The sequence below is a fragment of the Sturnus vulgaris genome, chromosome 2 (genome assembly GCF_052056855.1).
Source record: "Sturnus vulgaris isolate bStuVul1 chromosome 2, bStuVul1.hap1, whole genome shotgun sequence".
Classification (NCBI taxonomy): domain Eukaryota; kingdom Metazoa; phylum Chordata; class Aves; order Passeriformes; family Sturnidae; genus Sturnus; species Sturnus vulgaris.
In genome coordinates, this window is record NC_142244.1 from 2,885,642 (window position 1) to 2,908,129 (window position 22,488).

General features: G+C 39.2%; 2 protein-coding genes across 16 annotated transcripts in view; one reads left to right on the top strand and one right to left on the bottom strand.

Annotated features, from left to right (window-relative positions):
- Nucleotides 1–13,239, bottom strand: part of IFT57 (intraflagellar transport 57) — a 33,725-nt gene extending 20,486 nt beyond the window's left edge. For all 5 annotated transcript variants that reach the window (XM_088156607.1, XM_088156602.1, XM_088156594.1 and 2 more), the window contains exons 1-10: nucleotides 13,041–13,239; nucleotides 11,491–11,653; nucleotides 9,786–9,904; nucleotides 8,798–8,888; nucleotides 6,801–6,869; nucleotides 6,152–6,274; nucleotides 3,980–4,051; nucleotides 3,256–3,387; nucleotides 2,276–2,338; nucleotides 493–559 (exon numbers count right to left, since the gene is read on the bottom strand). In XM_088156607.1, the coding sequence (XP_088012733.1) occupies nucleotides 493–559; nucleotides 2,276–2,338; nucleotides 3,256–3,387; nucleotides 3,980–4,051; nucleotides 6,152–6,274; nucleotides 6,801–6,869; nucleotides 8,798–8,888; nucleotides 9,786–9,904; nucleotides 11,491–11,653; nucleotides 13,041–13,216 (1,075 nt within the window). In that variant the 5' untranslated portion in view covers nucleotides 13,217–13,239. The remainder of the gene's footprint in view (nucleotides 1–492; nucleotides 560–2,275; nucleotides 2,339–3,255; nucleotides 3,388–3,979; nucleotides 4,052–6,151; nucleotides 6,275–6,800; nucleotides 6,870–8,797; nucleotides 8,889–9,785; nucleotides 9,905–11,490; nucleotides 11,654–13,040) is intronic.
- The window catches only part of HHLA2 (HHLA2 member of B7 family), a 47,315-nt gene continuing 31,735 nt past the window's right edge, over nucleotides 6,909–22,488 (top strand). For 2 of the 11 annotated variants that reach the window (XM_088156660.1, XM_088156617.1), the window contains exons 1-6: nucleotides 13,258–13,424; nucleotides 17,095–17,188; nucleotides 18,681–19,001; nucleotides 19,438–19,701; nucleotides 21,082–21,123; nucleotides 21,501–21,791. In XM_088156660.1, the coding sequence (XP_088012786.1) occupies nucleotides 17,125–17,188; nucleotides 18,681–19,001; nucleotides 19,438–19,701; nucleotides 21,082–21,123; nucleotides 21,501–21,791 (982 nt within the window). In that variant the 5' untranslated portion in view covers nucleotides 13,258–13,424; nucleotides 17,095–17,124. Of the gene's footprint in view, nucleotides 7,451–10,044; nucleotides 10,175–13,257; nucleotides 13,435–13,499; nucleotides 14,351–14,375; nucleotides 14,791–17,094; nucleotides 17,189–18,680; nucleotides 19,002–19,437; nucleotides 19,702–21,081; nucleotides 21,124–21,500; nucleotides 21,792–22,488 lie in introns of those variants that run through there. The other 9 variants (XM_088156632.1, XM_088156636.1, XM_014892223.2 and 6 more) reach the window with 9 other exon arrangements.

The window sequence follows — 22,488 nt, forward strand, 5'->3', positions numbered from 1 at the left end:
CTCTGTCAGCCACCTAACACAAAAGCATTGTTTGCAGTAATTCACTCCTCAAAATTGAAGAGTTGAATGAACAAAAGGGTGTTCTACTCTAAAGACATGATTGTACTGATACATCATTTTTAATATGCAAAACACTTTAAAGACAGAAGTAGGCAATGACAATGTTGCTGTCTTCTTGACATCTAAGAGCTTCATAAAAATGTGCATCAACATTAAGACAGGCTTTTTAATTATGTACTTTGCTCAGCTGAAACCTTACCCCCATACCTGATTTGAGGTTTGGTATAGAACTGAAGACACCTTCAGCAAGGTGTGAAAATCTTACCTGTGAAAAGCTATTAAAATGTTTCGTGCCCTATATTTTGTTTCTAATCCCTCCCTTCCCACTGATACGATTTTGCTCCTTGTAATTGCTCTTATTTTAATGAAGTACATATCATAAAACTGTCACCAAGAAAAAGGATATGTTGTCTGAAGCAAAAATGTACTTACCACCATCAGTCATACTGCTTCCTTTCTCTTCTGTTTCCTGCTTTACTTTCTCTAATGCTTCTGTAACCTTAAAATAGATTTTTTCTTAATTAAACCAGATGAATATTGAATTTAAAAAGTCTCTGTTGAATAACTGTTTTTATTTAAAAATTTTAACTAATCTATCTTATTTGTTATATGAAGAACGATTTTTCAAACATTCAAAAATTCAGAAACTTTAACTAAAGTAATGTTGTAAAAAATTACAGAAAAAGGGTAGTAATTTGACCCAACACCATGGTGTTATTGAAAATCTATGCACCCCCAATAAAAACAACAATATAAGTGTTTCAATGTGACACTGGACGGAAGAACAAAGGAACCAATATCCCTACAGATCAAGATTCATCATATAACCATGCTCGCTGCCCTTCAGATGCCCAAGCATCAGGCCTTCAGCATGTTACACTGTAAACATGAGAAACAGCACTGCAGCAAAAGAAGGTGCAGCAGTCCAGCCTGCTGGCACTGGCACGGTACAGATATGCAAAATCCACATATGAAGAACAAAAGTGCATTTCAACACTTCTAGCAACCAGTTTGCCTATGTAGACAATGAAAAGAAGCAAATATATGATTCTAAAGTATAGCCAAGGCAATAATTCAGTATTCTACTCTATAATGTGAAAATAGCCCTTTCATTAAGGCTTCAATAAGCCTTTTCAGCAGCAAAAAGGAATCCCTGCTGCATTGTTACTGCATTCCTGCAGTGGTAATGGTATTGCCAGGTGGGCTGAGGTCTGAAAACAGATCAGTACTAACATCCAATGTGTCTGTTTTACCTTAGACATGTACCACTGCACCTAAGCAGTTTGAGGGATGCCAGCTAGTAACATATTCACCATTACTTATCAGTCAGTCAGCTCCCAAAGCACACGCTGTAAATCTGAAGTCATCACAAAATACTTTTTCAAACTTATGTCTTTGAGAGTGAAATAGAAGCAGCTCTAATTCTGAAGAATTCATGCATTCAGAAATCTTTGCTAGAAAACTCACATTAAACTGCTGTATTTGGTGATCACTGTAGGTCCCTTCCAACTCAACTAATCTATTCTGTTCTAAAACATCTCAAACTTGTTGTACAATTTCTAACACATTCTTACTGTGTGACCTATTTTATGCAACTGTTCCTGAGACTTTATTGTCTAATAAATAAAGTTGGTTTCTAAAACCCAAACAGAATTGGATAAAGAGTTGAAGTATTTGGAAATTGGGCTATAATTCTAAATAAAAAACCATGAAACACTTAACATGGGGAGGCACTTAGGAGACAGGAGATGTTTATTAAAATTTGGCAGAGCATCAATATAAAGGAAAAAGAAAATCTGCAACAGAAAACCAGATTTAGGTAATAAGATAATTTGATGTATGGGAAAAAATTGCTAGTCAAATATTGCTTTTAAGTGCCTGGAAGATAAAATTTTGAAATTGTTAATTTTAACTAAAAATAAGAGTTAAGCTTTTCTTCTTCCAAAGAATTTATAGGCATGATTAATAATCCTCCATAATTCTAGGACACAGGTTATAAAATACAGAACATTTACCTTCATTTACAAACTGAGCTCACATTTCACGAGCTGAAAATCAATGGCAGCCTGGATTTAAAATTTAGGGACTGGACTAGTTAACCTACCCCAAACAAAGAATAACATGAGAAAACAAATCAAAAAGAACTGGATTCATTAAACTGCAACCACTGAAGGCCAACCTTCTGAAGACTGTTTTAAAATAAGATGTGTTTTACCTCAGAAAGCACTCTAATCCTTTCAGTTACTCCTCCACTTCCCTCCTGGTACTTCTCTTTAGCCTGGAAAGAAACATTCTTTGCTGTAATGACAGAGTTGAAGAGATGTATGCAGATAGCTCAGAGAAAACTTCAAGACTTGCTCTCATATGTTCCAATTCCAGAAACGCTCCCACAAAGCCCCAGTGAGGTTTACAAATGAGGACAGGCTTGAAACATCAGCCCCTGCAATGACTCTTATTCAAATATGTAAAACAGTAAATAGTCCAAATACACACTTGATAAGAACTATATTTTCTAATCATTTATGTGAGGTTGCTAACTCCAACAATTTACATGAAGAAAATCTGCCATAATGCAGAAAAGATTGAATACTGAAATCCAGAATAATACTTCATCAACAGTAAATTACTATCTCGAAGATACCTTAACAACAAGGCAAACGAAGGTGCAGAGGTCAAATTCTGTTAGCATTATTGTCAGTATGGTCACAACCAGGAGGGCTTGCCAAAAGGCAGACGATAATGGCTCCTTAATAGGGGATCAAAAAGCTTCTCAGACAACACCCTATTGGCATAAAAACTAAATGAAGCAAAGAAGTAATCAGAGTGCTTTGTGCACGTTAGCACCAGTACTCAATCTAAGGGATGAATGCTGGACTGAGACTGTAGTTTTTCCCCTCCTGACAGATGTGTGAACTTCACAGGGAAAGCAGAAGTAGCAATTTACTAGCTGCTCAAGACTGGCAACAGCTACACATAATATTCAAGCAAAACCATCTATTTTCCCCTGCAGAACAGTTGAATAAAAATTGCTAGTTTAGCTTAGGAAGAACATAATTTGACAGCCAATCAACATTTCCCCTGCTTTAAATCCAACGGCAGAATTCATAGATAGCTCACTCTATGTCATCTTTGCCTCCACCCTCATTTATAAGCAAGTTAATCCTGGAGAAGGCAACAACAAAAGATCAGCAATACCTCACTCAGCAAGGCTTGTGCTGAACGGTATTCTTGAACCAAGTGCTCCAACTGATTGTTGATGTACTTTTCCCTGCTGTTGATCTTTTCCAGTGTTCTGCTGATTTCATTATGGAGTTTGTCAAGGTAACCCTAGAAAAACACATTCTGTGACAGTATACAGACAGTATGCAAACAATATCAAAATGGTGCTGTAGTTAAGAAAGGTTATGGAAGCCTACAGAGAGAGAGAAAAATAGTACAGAAATACTGTGTTTAGCCAACAAAAAATTATTCCCAACGTGTTCTGGTTTGCCTACCTCCTTTGCACATATTTCAGTCTTTACTGAAATCACTCTCCCCTCCTCAATTAATTACAAATGTCAATGTCAGTAAGCTACTCTAGCAACAGTATTTGAGAGTATTTTGGGGTTTTTAACACCACCTTCAGATTGTATTTTTCTCTTTTTTCCTTTGTAGTCAGGATGTACTTATGATAACGTATTCATTACTGAACCCTGATAGCCCTGTTAATCCTCACACATACAACTCTTTCCCACAAGGTATTTTGCCACCAGCATTGTCCTTAATGATCATTGTCATATCTTTCCCTTTTTAATTTTACAGCAATAGCACAAATAAAACGAAGAAAAAAAAAGACCACTAGTTCTTAATACATGTCAAATAAAAGAGAAAATAAAAATGTTGACAGATTAGTAAAATATTCTCTACATGCAAGACATACCCTAGTTTCTTTCAAAGAAGAATCAATTCCATCCTTATGCTGATGCATTTGATCTACATGAATCCTCCAATCCTAAAAGAGACATCACAAATTAAAACACAGGTAACTACAACTTTCATCCTTCTCTGATTACTGAACAACAGAAGGTATGCAAAGCAGGGTCAGTTATCTTTTATACTATTGCCATGTATCATCCTGCCACTGCCACGTTCATAGCCAGGGGCACTGGCTCAATGTGACACAATTTATAAATCTCCTAAATGTCACATGTGACACTCAAATCCATAAACAAACATAGACATCCTCACTGATACCACAGTAGCTATGCTTTTTAGAATCTGATCCTCATGGAACTGTTTCTGCTGGAAACCACTCAGGGCACAAATACTAAAAATATTGATTGTAGCTGCACTAGTTCAGCTTATTCTTACACAAAATGAGTGCTTTTTGATGCCCAACCTACCAGAACCTACCAGTTCTGGTCTATCTGTTCTTTCCCTTCTATTTTAGTCCTTACTGTAACCAGGAGAAGAATGGAAAGAAATGAAAGAGTCAGAAATACCAAAATTTGGTTTTGATAACAGGATACAATTAGAAGGGGGAAAATTATTTCCAGCTTCAAGATCATAGGAAACATATATGGACTCTGGGGTGAGGGCTGAGAAAAGGTGCTGTGAATTGGCACTGCACACCAGGTAATGAGCCACTAGAGAAAATGTGCTTACATTGTGTTTCAGGTTTGCAGGAGACTCACGAGCTCTTATTGATTTGGTGAAAATTTATTCACAATTAGCCAAACTTTGGAGTTTAAATAAAAACAACAGGCACACAATCCACACCCACCTCTGTCCAGGACTTTACAGTAAGTTCTAGTTTCTAGTGCCATTGATTAAACTATTAAAACTCTCCTGGTACTATGTTTACATACACAGCTTAAGAAACAGAACATCATGTTTTCTGGTAGAATGGAAAAAGGCCAAACACTTCTCTCCGATTATTTCTGAAAGAGGCTAGAAGAATAATCATCTTTTCATGTTCATTTTGACATATTCCTTAAGGCCAAGAGATGGTACATTAAGCTAGAAGCTAGTAAACCTCAGATCCTACAGTGGCTTTAATTTTTCATGTATGTCTTTATTAAGTTTTAATTCCTCACTGTGAGACTCAAGCATCATGTTCTCTGCAACAGATGGGCTTACTGAGGATCACAGAAGAGTGGGTCGAGCCAGGCAATTCTTCACAGAGAAAAATGCAGTACGGTGTAAGACAGGCAAGCAGCTCAGCAGACAGTTGAAAGTTTCCCCTATTTTTGGCAAGATAATTGTCTTTTATTGTATTCATGTGTATGTATTGTATTGCTATATCAGTGCTGCAGATTGCTCCAACACCCCCAACTACCTGGGTCACTGCAAATGAACAATTTCAATACTGCACTGATCTGTGTGTGCTATACAAGCTTCCTAGGAAGAATGCTTATGGCAATACCAGGAGCAGGTTTTAGGTTTGGACTTGCCAAAGAAAAATGCCTACTTTTAAGCTGCTCATCATAGATTTCTTGAAATTGACTATGGAGAGAAATACACAGTTCTAAGACATGATGGATGAATTTCACCCCGAGACAGTTACCAGGATATGGTGAGCAAAAGCAGCTGAAAAAGTGCTCACTTCTTTTCACTAAACATAAGGAGAGTTCAGGATGACTAGACCAGAGTACAGATCTACCTTACAGTCATGTAAAGTGCACCAAGAGGAATTCCATACAATCAGCCTTTCATGTGGTTGAAAATGGAAGGGTTGAAAGGTAAGACCATCAGCTGTCCTCCAAGAAGATGTTTTAACAGTTGTTAAACTGAGGATATAATTTTTTAGAAGTGTGAATACGTTGGAAATGTCAGAGGACTGACAAAAATCCCCACTGAATAAATATATAGAAATAAGGTGCCTTGTAAGGAGCAGGAAAAAAATATGATATTGAAAAAGCACCTTACTGAAAATTATTGCTTCTAGGGTCAAAGTAACTGACAAAGGTTCAGACAAGGTAGCACTGGAGAGCCCATTACTCACAGGTCTTAGCATGACCAAAGACATCAACTGCAAACAGAAAGTAAACAGCACCGACTGAAATCACATTTTAATCACCACGTGTACACAGACAAATCCATTCTTCCATACCTTATTGTCAGTCCTGACCGTGACTTTCAGCTGTGGAAGCACACGTTCCACTTCCAGATTCCACTCTGCTGCATCTGTTGTGGATTGTAAAATCTCTTCTTGCTTTGGAGTGTCATTCATGTTCTGTGTAAAAATCACGAAGTTTATACACAAAATACCATTGTTATGCACAGTGAGAACTGTTAGAAATCACTAATGGTTTGCAGTGTTAGTATTAAAAAAATATTTATATCCAGAATGATCTAAACTACAGATTAAACAGATTTCTTTAATGGCTTTCTTTGAATTCATAAAGAATTAAAATAAGTATATCTTCTCATCATACTTAAAACTGAAAACAAATATATATATAAAGAAATTATAATACATTTCAGAAATAGTGTATGCACATGGGATTAAAATATACTCATGAAACTAATACCATGTTTCTCTAAATACTCTGCAAAAAAATTCTTGCAAATGTTCCCAGCAGCCCCGCAGTGATACCAGTTTAGAAACTGGCTGCACATTGTTCTTTCAAAATAATATTAATATATAATATCCGATTCATTTCAGATGGAGTGTTTTTTCAAGTAAAGACTACACAAGGATTTTTAGACTCAATAAATGTAAAAATCTCTCAAGAGAGGACTGATGGGTAACAACTTACTGATCTGTACGTCTGTGCCTTTAAAACATCCAGGTCAATATAATTTTCTTCATTGTCTGACTCTTCTTCCTTAAAAGAAGTTTCAAAGTAAGACTTCAGTAAGTATTGTACAATGTTTCTCCACGATTTTATTTTGCAGGAGCACAAACCAAAGAGTATTAAGTTCCATATTTCTGAACAAAACAAGACATGGAGAATTTATGATATGGAGTTTATGGAGAGACACAATACCTAGGACAAGCTAAAGATCAAAGCTACCCCACATTTCCTTCGGAGCACCACAGTATTACAGAAATAAACCAACCAACTGACAAACCCCAAACCCTAAAGCTAAGGCCTCTAACATCAAATGGCCCATTACCAATAGCTGTATGGTAATTGTATTTTTAAATGTATTTCTTAAAGCTCTACCTTAAAAATAAAACCCCATCATAACAAAAACCAAACCACAACCAGATCTCAACATAGTTTTCAAGATGTTGTTTGCACTACATATTTGGGGTTACAGAATGATCTTCAGTGTGCAGAATAACACAACTGAAACTGAGGCAATTGTTTTTTTCTTGCCCATGAGACCACGCAGTCTGCTCACGTACTCTGGAACTGGTATAGTCTCCAAATTTCCTCCAATCAGCTGAGAGCCATCACCTGTAAGTAACAATGCTTTTTCTGTGCATTAAACTTTATTTATCTATTCTGTATTTCATCTGCCATTTTATCACCCCTACACTTCACTCTTATACACCTTGGCCCACTCTTGACTGCCTTTTTCACCAAAATTTTTCCAAAATGAAATTTTTTCATCCACCTTCTTTCTAAACAAATCATAAAAGCTGCAGTAACACAGGTCTTAGGGTAAAATGGGTCAAGACTCAGTGAAAACCTTGGAGTTTATTCCTCTTTCCTCTACTTTACCCAGTTTTTAACTAATGGGGACCACTATTTTCTTCTGGCATGTCTGACCCCAAGTCCTTTGAATACTTGCAAGAAATGAAGACTAGATTGAGACTATCTTTTGCTAAATGGACAATATATATTTGTGCAGCATTTAAAAGAACATACCACCAGAACAAGAAGACTGGTTATCAGAACTGAGAAACAAAACTGTGCAGATTTCCTTGCACACCTAGCCTCACTGCCTACTGCTGGCCACCTAATAGAGACTATCCCATTCCCCAAGACTTACAGAACTAGGCTTGTCTCTATCAGCCTCATAATTTCTATTCAAAAGAATCAAAACCAAAAAACAATTAATGAACCTCATCATTAGCATTTAATTGCTGGAAATACTGCTAAATTCAATTATGGATACAACTAATATCAGTATATTGGCAGCAACAACAGACTGGGCAAAAAAAAAATTACATTGGCATGTAATTAATCCCTGTAGAACCACTAGGAGCTCTAAAAAAATGAGTATTCTTTTGGTATAAACTTCCTGGTAATGTAATACCTAGTAAAGGAATAACAGCTCAGTGGTTTTATTAACACACGTTCCAAAGAGATAACAGAACACGTTAGTTGTGAAAATCATGGAGTAGGACAATACCTGAGAGCAAATCAAGAGGTTCTTTGAAGGATTTCAACTGTGCTTTAGTTAACTGTTTCATTCCCACTTCCCAATTTAAGCAGCTTAGACCTTAACAAGATATAGACAAGAGCAGGTAACTGTTTTCCTATTTTAACCCTTCAGTTTAACATCAAGAGTAGATTTATCAGTAGAAAAAAAACAATTCTGAATCTCCATGTTTTTAATGCACAGTTAGATTCCACTGCACATAAGAATATACGTTCTGTCTTGAAGAGTTAATCTCACTTGAAAAGCAACAAAACACTCTACAGAGAATCTGACAATGCAGGAATGGAGCTGCAAGAAAAATCCTGAACAGCTATTTGAAAAGAATTCTTAAACAAAGCCAAACAAAATGAACAGTGAATAAAAACTTCCTCATAGTTGACCAATACTAATATAATCAAAACCAATCAAATAAACCTACTGCAACATCCTCTTCCAATCTACTAAGTGTTAATTCTGCATCATCTTCTGTTATTTCTTCTTCTTCTGGCTCTTCTGTTGGGTATGCTGGCCTGAAATTAATTCAAAGAACAGCAGAGCTTTTAAACACAATAAACTGTAAATACCTCTGCAAACAAAACATTTCATGAGAAAAACAGATGATGTGGAACATACCTAGACAGTAATTGGTGTTTCACAACTTAAATAAATATACACTCAACCTTGAAAGTCTTGTTCATCTTGAACCGTCTTAAAATTAAAGGCAGTACAGTACATTCACACTACAAAGTCATTCAGAAAGTAAATTCTGGGGTTTTTCCTCTATTGGTCTAAGCTCTTGAAATGCAAGTGCAAGTCACCATAGGCTTATTTTCAGCCTACAGTAGAATTTGCACACTAAAGAAAAGTAATAGTAAAACATTTCCAAGGTAGAATTTACTTTGTTATGTCCATTTCAAGACCCATCAGAGGAAAAGAATGAAATAAAGAACACTAAAAGTGACATTTTCATATACTCGAGATTATCTGTCATCTAGTTTGTCCTAAGATTTTCTTCAGACTAAATAAAATTACTCTAGTCTACTTGTAACATGATCATACTGTGCATAACTCCAGGAATTTACTATTGATTGATAGAACCTAAAAGGACATTAAATGTTTCAACTCAAATATCAGATTAACAAGGAGTTACGTGTAGGGAAATAACAAAAAATAAAATTCATCAGTTAAACCTTAATTAACTAAGTGTATAATGGTCCAAACTCAGCCTTGCTGGTAACAGGCCAGTTGTGTGAAATTGCATTAGGAATTAATTGGTTGCCCTGCTTTAAGCCTAGTTGAATTTTCCAGCTCGTGAAATGTCAAGTAAAACGTTTTTAGTCATTCCTATGTTTTATTTTACCACTACAACTTACAACTGATTGCTGGAAAACAATGCATAAGGGAGGATGCTTACAAGTGTACTGTACCTTTTCCAGCTAAACCCAATGTGCTTCAAGGCTTCTTCAGCTAAACAATCAAGGACATAGCACACTTGCTCTCCGCAGCCTGTCTTTAATTTTGAGGGAGGAAAATCCACAGTCCTTCCCTAAAATAAAGAGACAAGTTGTTTATTAATGGCCTAACAACCCAAATTTCCTCATAGGGAGATAAGTTTTTGTACTCTAAAAATAAAGTGTCCCTTGTCTATGAAGATTTTATTAATGACAATTTCCATTCTTCACCTAGGCAGCCCCAGTGAGGCAACAGAAGGAAAAGCGAAGCCAAGGAACAGATGCAGTGTAGAAATCTCTAAGCACGTGGTACGAGGATACTCCCAGGGAGCAGAAGAGGCAGAAGCCATGAGTGACAAGGCAAGGTAAGAACAGCTACAGAGAAACTCAGATACTGAGACTTAACTACCAACTTTTCAATAGTGCCCTGTTTGCTCCAGATTTTATTTATGAAATATTTTATTGCTGTCATGCAGAACAAACATAGTAGTCTGTTATGGCTTAACTCCTTTAGGGAACAGTGTCCTTAACAATATTCACAGCTGCACCAGAGTATAATCTTCTATATGATCATGCTTCTTGTCAGTTGATACATTCTCCTAACCTTTGGGGGCTTTTTTCCCCTTCTTTTATTTTTTTTAATTAAAAGAAAATCTCAGTAGTTCCTGACAGTTTGTGCAACTTTTTACTCCTTAAAAAAAAAAAAGAAAAAAAGAAAAAAAAAAGAAAAAAAAAGAACATGAACACTATTCTTAGTCATTTCCTACACTACAAATTAAGTCATTGGCTTTGGCAGGAGCAGGATCACAAACTGTGTAAACCTTCCAGATAAAATCTCTGAAAACTATGCTACTATAAATGAGCAACATATGTGGCACTATAAAAGGTAAGCCTGGTTTAATCCATTTTACAGACTGCAGAACAAAACTAACTGGAATCATTTTATAAGACCATTTTTGTAGCGCTAAAAAAATCATCGAGTAGGTACAGCCTATGTAAACTTCCTATTGACTAAGTAACATAGTACAAACGGCTAGGAAAGGTCCTCGGGAGCAGAGCCAGCAGGAGAGCAGCGTGAGGCTGCTGTTATTTCCGAAGGGAATGCCGGTGTTGTTGATACCGAAATAATGAGAAAAAGGACTAATGTAGATATAGTAGTAGTCATGCTAAGGCTTAGAAAACTGCAGTTCTCGGACAGGCCCTGGGAACCAGCCCTGGGAATGAGCTGGGGACTGTGGAAACAATAATTAAAGATAATTAAAGAATTTAGTGGAGCATATAGAACATTTAGAAACTTTCAGGATAAGGCTAGAGTGTAATAATAAATAAAGGGTTCTGGTGATGGGAAAACATGCAAGGGGGAATTAAAGGGGGGTAGCTTATAGTTTTGAATAGACAAGCATGCAAAATTTATAACTTTTAGGAATGATATCTACAAGATTTATGTATCTGTATTGTCTTGAAGAATGTGTACCTCTGCACGTAGACTACTTTGTAAAAAGGTATAAAAAACTTGACGAAAAAGGGAACTGTGGGACCCTGACTTTGGACGCTAGTCCGCAGGTTCCCGGGGCCCTGAAAAAAGCACCGCATAAACTGACACTCTGTTAGTTTGTGTTCTGTTTGGGGCATCGGGCAACATTTGCAGCACACTGGGGAAGAGAACCCGCGTGGCACTCACCAAGGACCGCAGCTCCGAGAGCACGTTTGAAATCACCGCGTTGGGGTCGTCGCTCTCCTGCGGTTGCTCGAAGCGATGTCCCGCTTTGCTGATCAGCCAGGCGGCCAGCGTGCAGAACATGAAGAACTGCTCGCCGGGATTGGTGGGTAGCGCAAAGTAGTGCCTGTTCAAAAAGGGGACACATGGGACGTATTGTAACCTTCTGGAGTTCTTACAACTTCACAGGTAAGCACAAGCTACAGAGCAGTTTCTTTACCCAGTTTTCTCAATGAGCAACCCATCTGAACTAAATTCAGGATGCTTGGTTTCACACGTAACCACAGCAGACCAAGTTTTCTACACCCAATTTGCTTATTTCCAGTTTTGAGTAAGTTATTAGTCAACACCAGACTTGGCTGCCAAGTTCCCCAAATCACCTCTCCTTCACACTTTCCTCAAGAGAAGTAAGAGGAATAGCATTCCTACATCTGCAAATTCAGCTCAGATCAGGAGCATGTTTTGAAGTGATCCTCCACCTGTCCTTATGTACTGTGCTTTGTAGAGCAATGAAAACTGGATCTGATTTGGACCACACCAAATTCAAATATGTGGACCTAACAAGAATTCAGTCCATAAAACCAGACCACAGTTATTCCCACCAAAGTATAAATTACATGCACACTGGATACTGGGAACCAAATGCTTCCCTGTACCGACACAGCTACTCACTAAGGTACACAAAGGTTTGTTGCCCTACTCCAAACATTTCGATGGTCCAAGAGCAGGCTAAAACCAACTGACAGCCACCATGCTCACACTTTAGCCTCCTTCTTAGAAAGGGAATAACTTGGACTCCCTTACCACATTGTTGCTTAGAAAAAGCTTAATTCTATAATCCTTAACTTTCCACCCTGCTGTGAAGCCTGGCTGAAACTGACAGACAGGTTTAAAAGTTATTTGGGCAGATGGATTTTGAGAGCACATTAGTCCTGTTTCCCAGGCTTCCTGTCTCCCACCATAATTTAAAAAAAAGACATAAAAAACATGACATACGAAACAAATATGTATGGATAGAAAATCCCAGCCTTACCAACAACAGGTCCAAGACCCTCTTTGTAAAGGGTTAAAGGGTCGCAAAATATACACACCCCACGAACAGCTATTCTGAATTCCAGATATTTGGAGTTACTTAGAATAACTTAGAATTTAGGTAGAGCTATTTTCTGGGGAATAGGTAGAATTATTTCTTGCACAGCTACCCTGGGATGCAGATACCCAGTACCTGCCGCGGGCAGGGATGGTCAAGGGAGTATTTACTTATCGCATCTCAGCCTTTCGAGGGGCCTCGCGTTCTGAAAGCTTCCAGCTCACACGGGAAGCTTTAGTAATGGATAGTTTCCCCTTGGGCCAGGCAGGCTGCCATGTGGATGCCATCCCACTTTCCTCCCTAGGCTCTGACAGCTGCCGGGATCCCTTCGCAGGAATTCCTTTGCAGAGATTCCTTCCTTCCCCCCGCCGCCACGCCAGCACCCTGCCGGCCAGGGCCGGGAGGAGCCGCGGGCCGGCAGCACCTGGAGAGAGGCCGCATGTTGTGGCGCCGCAGCACCTCCTCCTCGTAGTTCAGCAGCTTTAGCTTGTCCAGCAGGTCCTCCATGAGCACGAACATGTGAAAAGCCGCGCCGGGGCCGCGCTCGGCCGGCCCTTCCTCGGCCCGCTCCCCGCGCCGGCCCGCGCCTTCTTCCGCCATATTTACTCGTAGCCATAGCGACAGGGGCGGGCTCAGGAGCGGTGACGGCCCACACAGTCCCGTCATCTAAGTTTTCGCCTCAAAGCTGCTCAGCGATTTACTGGAATTTCGGCAACTTTTACACTGTCCTCCCTTGCCGCAGACGGACTTCGGAACACCTCGCTCGGTGTAGGTCCGGATCATCAGCAGCTGCAGCTCACGGGCTGAGGTGCGGAGAAGTGAGTCTGGGTAGCCCAGAGTGCCGCGGGTACCGGCTGGGAGCGCCGTGGTTCGGGGTGGGGAAGGCAGCAGGTGGGAAGGCCCCGTCTCCCGGTGGGATTGTGCATGGCACTGGCGAAGCACCTCGAGGGCTGTGTCCAGCTCTGGATGCCTCGCTACCCGACTGACTCTGAGGTGCTGGAGCGTGTCCAGAGAAGGGAGCTGGTGAAGGGCAGTTCCCCTGAGGAGCCCCTCAGGAAAGACTTTACCACTTTACCACTCTTTTTAGTTGAAAGGAAGTTGTAGCAGGTGGCAGTCGGTCTGTTCTCCCTGTTAACAAGAGGACACAGCCTCAAGCTGCGCCAGGGCACATTTAGATTGGATACTGGGAGGAATTTCCTCACTGAAGGGGTTTTCAGGCATTGCAATGAACTGTCCAGGGACCTCACCATCCCTGAGAGTGTCCAACAAAGACTGGACGTATCACTTAGTGCCATAACCTAGTTGAGAAATTAATTCATTCAAAGGTTGGACTCGATGGTCTCAGAGGTATTTTCCAACTGAAATGATTCCGTGAATGCAAGAATGTATGCTCCTAGCACCAGCCAAAGGTCATTGAGGGGAGACACCCCTTCTTGCCACTTCTTCCTGCGTTTTGTTTGCTTTCCCGAAAATACTTGAGTCATTCTGTTCTGCTGGAAACCAGGTGGCGCACACAAGACTTGAATTGTCCAGGAGAGAATAAGTCAGTGTTAAAATATTGTTAGAAAATAATTACCTAACCTAGCCCTAGGCGCCTACTTCTTGTTCATGCTCTGCTGAGCCCACAGAGATCTGAGCTCTATCTCTGTGCCGGGTTCCTGCGCTCTATCCCGTAAGAGAATTGCCGCTGCCGCCCCGAGCGCATCGCGACTGCTTAAAACCATATATTAAATGGTATTTCTTACCCATTTCTTTTCAGAGACTGCAGGAGTTTTGGGCTTGCCAGCAAAGGAAATGGTTAAGAGAAAAGGTTTTATAAGCCCAAAAAAGGAATGTAAAAGGTGTGAAATCTTCGGGTGTGTTGGATCGTAGATCTCACTGTAGAAACAGCTGCTTCCCTTTATGTTAGTTACTTAGAACTTGCATGTAAGTTACTTGAGCCCTGTGCCATGTGGGTGGGGCGCTCAAAGTGCAGCTGGAGAGAGGCAGAGATCAACAGGGAGAGAGATTGTGGAACTTTCTTCCACTGGGAGCATTTCTCAACAACTGAAGTATGAAGCATGTAAGTTGTAAGGGTTTCATTGTGGGGAGGCAGATAATTTCTTGGTTTTACTGAAGGAAATCCTCTGAAGATTCAATGAGGAAATTCTAGAAAGCCAGTATCAATGTGGCAGGTAAGAGATTTTAACAGGATGTCATTAACATGTGTTTTTGAGAATTTCGCATGTTTGTTTTTCTTGTTTCCTTGTTGTTAAAAATGAAAATCTGGTATTTCTCAGTGCTCGTGTTTGTATGCTTGAAATGTGTTGTTCTTAAGTTGCATTGAAAAGGAATTAATCAGAATCCTTTGTACTAAGAAATGTATTATTTGAAAGGAGGATATTTCAACATGCATATCTGTTCTCAAAGAGGTCAACAGAGGAAAGTACACTGAGCAGCCACCAACTCCGATGGCTGTTTGCTGCAGGAGTGCTCTGGTCAGGTTTCAACTTGAATGCAGAGCTCAAAGTTTGGTCACTGATTAACAAGAAAGAGAAAGTAGTTGAAAAAAGTGTTCTTATCCTGTAGTGGCCAAAGCAAATGCAGCATTCCTCCTACCATTATTTGAGCTGTTCAGTATGTCTTTGGAGATGCAGTCTAGCACTTGCCTTGTTCTCAGAACCCTGGCTGAACTGCTTTCCAGTTGAGCTTGTGGTGATTCTGTATGAAATAATTCTCCTGAAAATTAGACCATCAGTAACTAACATGACTACAGTGATCTTAAGTCTGGTTGTGCACTGTCTGTATATATCATTTCATATTGATATTTCACTCCAAAGCCTTAGGGCATGATTTCTTGGTTGTGCCACTTATGTCTGTGACAAATAGGAAAAGCATGATTGTTCAGTCCTTTATAGTGTGACTCTAATTATCAGCAAACACTTTATTCCTATAAGACCCAAGAACTTGCTGATAAGACTGGCCAGAACCTACACTCAGATTTTTCTACAGACCAGCACACATTTTTCTCTAATGGGAAGATGCAAAGCTAAGGTTTGTGCTGAACATGAAAATTTTCAGCTAAGTAGTTGTAGCTGTGTATTTTGGAGCAGGGTTATGGGGCACAGCTAGAAGGTGGGAGGCTGTGTGCACTGTCCATGCAGCCCCAAAGGCATCACAGAGGTACCTCTGGAACCATGTTACCCTCAGAGCATCAGTGCCAATGAAAGGTGCCTGTCAATTAAACATGGCAGATCCCTCACTAAGGGAAATACAGCATTGATTGCAGTTTCTGAAATTCAAGCACAGTATATTGTATTGATTAAGTCGGAAGTCATAGGGAAATAAGCAAAGAAATCCAATAAAACACCATGTACACCACTTGCCAATGCAAGGGGTAAAGAAGGTAGATACTGGCAATTGTTGCTGACATGGAACAAAATTATCATAAGTATATATTTTACCATTGCCTCTAGTTCTGTATCAGATTTAATATTTTGGTGCCTCTGTTCTTTTTTTGCTTTATCCTGTTCTTTTCTCCTAAAAGAATAGTGAGAATACATAAAACAATCATACTAGCTGTTCAAAAGAAATATTATTAAAAAATCTTTGGGATTTAGTATTCACATCCACCACAGATACAGTCTCACCAGTCAAAATTATTCATAATACTAAAAAGTCTGGCTAGCAAGCCTGCTAAACCTGTGTCCTAGGTCAGTTAGAAATGGTACCTATAGCTGCCTTTTGGAAAGCAAAAAAGGACTAGGGAAAAATCCTTAAAGTATTTTCAAATTACTTGATTCATGAGGTAATTTCTCCACTGGGGTATGCTGTATTTTAGGATAGTAAGACTGCAGTCTTACTGAAGTAAGTCTTCTTCCACTCTGGTAATAGTTACTGTAAGGTTATTCTTTTTCTGTTATGAATGAGAGACTCCATTTCTTTGCTGTCTGACAAAACAGAAGATATGGTGAGAGAATCTACTTCTCCTTTGCATTCCTACCCTAGATTTCCATGCACATGTTCTTGAAAGTGTAAAAAGTGTGAAAAGTTCTCTATGTGTGCAGTATTTGCAAATGCAGTCAAATTTCCCACCCCAGAAAGTCAAATGTTGCAGTAACCAGAAAAATATTTTAAGAAGTAAAGAAAATCAGGCTTGACAAGGGACATTCTTTTGAAAATTTTACTTCACCAGTTTTCCTTGGTATCCTGTTCAGGAATGATGAAGATTAATTTTAATACATAGAAAGTGTTTACTCTCAGTGTTGTTGCAGGGCTAGGGAATATTAAAGTATCAATCTGCAAGGGGCTACAAGGTAATGAGAGGGCCTCTACCATTATGTAATGCATAGGGTCATATAATAAATGACTTTAAGGCAAAAGTCTGAACCCAGTCTGTTGCAAACAAAAAAACAAGCTCTCGAAAGGAAATTATATGATACGGGCTTGTCTTTGATCTGCATTTAAACAGGTTTTCTCCCCTGCTTTTATTTTGCCAGTTTGATATGAATCTATGAACCAGTGAAGAAATGAAAGGACAGAACATACCAGCTGTTATCATCTATTTGTTTCTCATCAGTGCTACACTTTGGGGTAGGTTTTCATTATTATGAAAAATAATAAAGAAGACTGTTATTCCTAATTTTTATTAAGGAGAGTTAATGAATTCAAACACTGTTTATTAATGGTAAATAATCGATTTTGGGTAATGTAAAACACTTCTGAAGCAGAAGACTATTTTTCAGGTGGCTGCATGGATGGCTGTGGCCCTTGGGCACATTGAGCTCCCAGACTGTTGCCTGCCAATGTTTCTGCCCCACAGCTCAGTAGCCAGGGCTTTTCAGTTCAGACTGAAACGGTTTGTAGCAAATTAGCTGACTTTGTGTTGAGAAGACTAAGGAAAAGTAATTTGGATTGTTCTGCCAGATGAGCTGGAGAGGGCATCAGAATGTCTGAGAAGGCAGCTGCCCCTGGGCACTGTCTAACAGGTTGTCTGACCTTGGCCAAGAAGATCGACACGACAATGCTAAGTTAATGAAGTCAGTTTTTTAAAAGATTAATTTTAAATTGCTCCTGTATGCCAGCAAGGCCTAAGTTAAATGTTGACAGAAATGAGATGCTAGCACTTGTGTGAATTTGTGGAATGCACACCCTAATTATCTCAAGGGACTGGGACAGAGCTTCCTGATGCTGTCTGTGGTGGCAAAGCTGTTTCAAGAAGTTCTATCCTTCCCATCAGTTGCAGCACCATGTCTTTTTTTCCTGTGATGGTACAACTGCTTGGCACTATGTGAGGGTGGTTGGTAACATGGGGCATTGCAGCATGGCACTGTGAATGTTTGAACATGTAGGCAGCTGCAGCTCTGTGGACACACGCTTGAGAAAGCTTGGAGGATGGCAGCCTGGAAAATATTCTAGGCCAGAGCTTCTCATCTCTGTTCCCAGGTTGATAAACTATCTCAGTTTCAGTTAGGGAGATTTTCTCCCAGGATGATAACTTAGTCAAAATAGAGAGGAATTAATAACAAAGATAGGACACCTGTTGTGGTGCATGACCAGGCCCTGGGAAAGAGGTGTCTTCTCTCTGAACAAATAATCTTTTTTCTGCCCTTGGAGTTGTGAGTCATTCTATTTAAGCAAGTGTGGTTCTGAATAAAACTTGTCTCCTTCCTGTCCTGAGGGATGACCATGAAGCTGTGCCTTATTTCCACCGCATCTAAAGGGTTAATACCCCTTTCCACAGCTACACAGCTCAAAAGGCTTTTAAAGTCTAAGGTGGAAAAGATGTGTGTGGAAGCACACTTGAAGCTCAGGTGGTAAGGTGGCAGTGTGCTAATTTGAATATGTAGGTGCTTACTTGGGATCTCTATGTAAACTGATTAGAAGTTCAAAGAGCAGAGCTCTGTGTTATAATCCTGATTAAACTGAATGGACACCCTTGCTGTCCCAAGAGACTCATGTGACAGAAAAGCCATGAAAGAGACGATGGCACACCTACAAGAGCATTTTTTGTCAGAGATAAAGAAAGGCAGAAATATACCTGTAGACTTGATTAAATTTATTCATTTGTACTTATGGGCTTTAGGTTTTACAGAACAGGTAGAAGTAACAGGGCTGTTTTCCAAGGATTGCACCCTCCCTTGTCCTTTCCCACCTGGGCATGATGAAGTAATTCACTGGAGCAAAGAGAACAAAATAGTGCACAGTTACTACCAACAGAAGGATCAGCTGGAAAAACAAGATCCACATTACAGAGGCAGAACACACCTTTTTCATGAGAACATCCCTAGTGGAAATGCCTCCTTGAAACTTAATAACCTGACCATGACTGATGAGGGCTCTTACACCTGCTACGTGGGAACAGCCCAAGATCGAACAGAAGTGGAAGTGCTGCTACGTGTACGAGGTCAGTAAGACATCAAAACCCTTTGGTTTGCACCACTGCAAATGGGATGGCACCAGCAGATTTCCTTGTGTTGTTTCTTCCATGGAATCAAAATCAACCCAGCAGAGTGCCTTTTGGGTCTGATGGTGTTATGAAGCAATTTTTTTTCTCTGGTGAAATGTTGTAATGTGGATTGGAAAATTTTAGTACAGCACTTGTTTTCATAACCTACTGCACACTGGTTTCTAAGGGCAATTACATGGTACATATAATGTGGCTTCTTAGAACAATGCAAATCTTGGCATTGTAAGTAGCTGTGCTTTCTTCTGAAATCAAGCACAGATTGTTTTGTTCTAAGCTATATTTGTTCTCCTCAATGGCATTTCAAAAGAGCAACCACTTGAAGATAAAAACTATTTTGTAAGTAGTAGGATTTATTTTTTTTTTCCATCTACAGCTCCTTCTTCTTATGCATTGGAATACCAAAAGACAAACACAGAAAGGAGACTGAAGTGCTATGCCTTTTTCACTTACCCAGCACCAAATATATCTTGGAAACAAGGCAATGTATCTGTCCAAGAGACAGATTGGGAGGAAACCAGGAATGGAGTTCTCCATTCTCTTAGAAGCGAAAAGGACATTATAAACACAACAGATACTTACTACTGTTATGTTCATTTCCATCATGACGTGTGGGCTGCTGAATGGAAGATGATGCAAGGTAGGAATGAAATCCCTTCCTGCATTGCTTCTCAATTTCACAGCTGGCTTCAGAGTCAGACTAAAGACATTCTTTCAGCAGTGGGGCAACATGCATATGGGACAGTGCAAAAGGATATACCTTTCCCTTTGAAATGCATTTGTTAGGATTACTTCGAAGAAGTAGGAATGAGAGGAGCTAGCTCACCTTTCTGTAAGTTACCTTTACTCTTAACATCTTTTCTATATCAGTTTCACATTTTAAGAGGTGCCTAATAAACAAACTTTGCCCTCTATCTATAAAAGAATTTTGCCTATTGGACAAAATACATTGAAACCTTAGAGAATGATGTGGGTTCTGTGAGGGAGGTGAGAGTTTGCTGCTGCTTTAGCTGCGTATGGTCTTTACTCTGTCCATTTTCCATCTTTGCCAGACTTTTATTGGTACTGTTTGATCCTTTCATTGTACTTCTCTTCACATGCAACCTTAAGTACCAATCTGAGTGCTGGGGTGCATGCAAACAGTTTGCATTTTAGTGAACAGCAGTTCATTTTGTTAGTTAAGGAAAAGTAGGACTATGAAATTTCAACTCTGCTTTGTCTTCCTCCTGAATTTCATTGGAAATTCAGTTCAAGTAAATAACCGGTGCTTTTCAACCTCTCTTGTTTCTTAGGAAATATTTTTAATTGTAAGAAGAGCAATTCAAGAGCAGTTCCCTTGTGAGATGTGTATGGATGCTTCCATCACCCTGATTACCCTCTAAATTAACCACCCACTCTGTTCCTAACCCACTGCATAAGCTCCAGAACAAGAGTGCAGTTTTTAATTTACATGGAATAGCTTACAATATGGAAGGTTTCAAGTATGTCATCATAGTAGCTAACAAGTGCACTGTGTCTGTTTTGTTATCTATACCTCTGATCCACAAGAGAAAAAGGCACATTTCATTACACATGTATTTGCATTTCCCTGCATCCATCTAACCCCTCAGTAGCATATTTTGAAATTAAACTGCTTTGCTTTTGTTTCTATAATAGCAGTGTGGGGTACAGTTTTGGTTTTGTCTTCATGATTTTTCAGCCCCATACTTCTGTTCATTAAACCCCTTCCCACAGAAATCAAGTGTAGTTATACCATGTCAAAATAATCTATTATCTTCCTCTCCAGCTGACTGCCAGCCACACTGCTGTCAAATCAGTAGTTGTGGTATGATGTTAATATGTCTTGTATTAGTATTTTATATATTAGGTGTTAATTCCACTTACCTGCCTCCTTCTTCCCTTTCCTGTTTTTTTAAAGCTATTCATTAATTGTTAAATGTTGAATATAGACAAGTAAAGTACTTAAGTCCACCATAGCTGAAAGTTATTGTAACTACATACAATCTTTTTATTCTTTTAGTTAAATTATGTTGTGTTTTATTCTTTTGCTTCAGATGTGCAGGTATGTGATCACTTGCATTTTCTCTCTGCTTCTAGCGTGTGGAATTTCCTGCTGTTTTACAGAGTAACCTAGATTACACTGAATCACTTATTAATGAGCCCCTCAATTAGAGGAAAAATAGTCAAATTTTACAAAAAAGATTTTCAGAAATATTATCAATACCAATTAGATTTTTTGTGTAAGATAGGTTTGTTTTAAAAATCTTCAGATGCTTCTAGAAACATACTGTGATATTTGAATATGATATCAAAGTAGTGAAATATGTTTTTGTATTTGTTCATGGTAGTATCAAACCTCAGAAAAAAAATCAGAAAATGTCTAAGTAACCTCCACAGTATTTTCCAAAAACGGTGCAGAGAGTTCTTTATCTGTTTCAGACCACCTGCATGAAGTGGAAGGAAGTCACACCACAATTCCTTGTGAACATGGCAATGATGCTGTGAGCACTGATGGTTTCAGTGTGGTCTGGACTTTACACAAAAATGGAGTGACCTCAGTCCTGGCCTCCTTCAATGGCACACCTCACTCTCACCAGCCTCGAGTCCAGATTGACAAAACTGACTTTTCACTGATGTTGGATTATCTCACTGCAGATGACAGTGGAGAATATCTGTGCAATATTTCAACACCTCTCTACACAAAACTTACTGTGAGCACTTTGCATGTTGGTAAGTTGCTGCTTCTTCCATTTCAGAGGATAAGGACCAGTTAGGACAATGTACAGCCAAAAAGCCAGAAATCTATAAAATACTGAGGAAAAACATCTTGGTGTGATTGGTACAGTTGGGTGGAGGAGTTACATATTTTATTTTTGTTGGATCAGGGAGAAAAAAAGTTACCTAAGATGGGTTTATTTGAATACTAAAAGTTTATTTTTTCAGTCAGCAGCTTATTGTGGCAAAGGTTACAAAATCAGTGGCTGCCACCAGCTGCTCTCATAGCTGCTCTCATAGCAGAGCTCTCAGAATTCTGTCCTAAATGCTCTGGTGACAGCAAACATAGCTCTAAATATAGCAGAGAGTTGATGGGAAGACAAAAGCATGTGGTATAAGTCGGGCTGCAGAAGAAAACTTATTGAGACCACAGTTGTTATTTTCAAAGCTTTAATTCTATGCAGCAGGCCTTTTTTAGGCCTGGGGGTATATATGTTTAAATGCATGCTTGTGTTTTTATGAGCTATAGTAAATTTCCAGCTGTGAAATCTTAGATACAGTTATTTCATTGTCAGTAGCACAAAGACATTTCACACAATTAAAAACAATCACCTAAAAGATTGAGAATTAATATAGGGCACCTTTTCTAAACAAAGAAGAGAACTTGAAGCAAGCCAGTAAGACATAAAAATAGAGGCAACATAACAGAAAA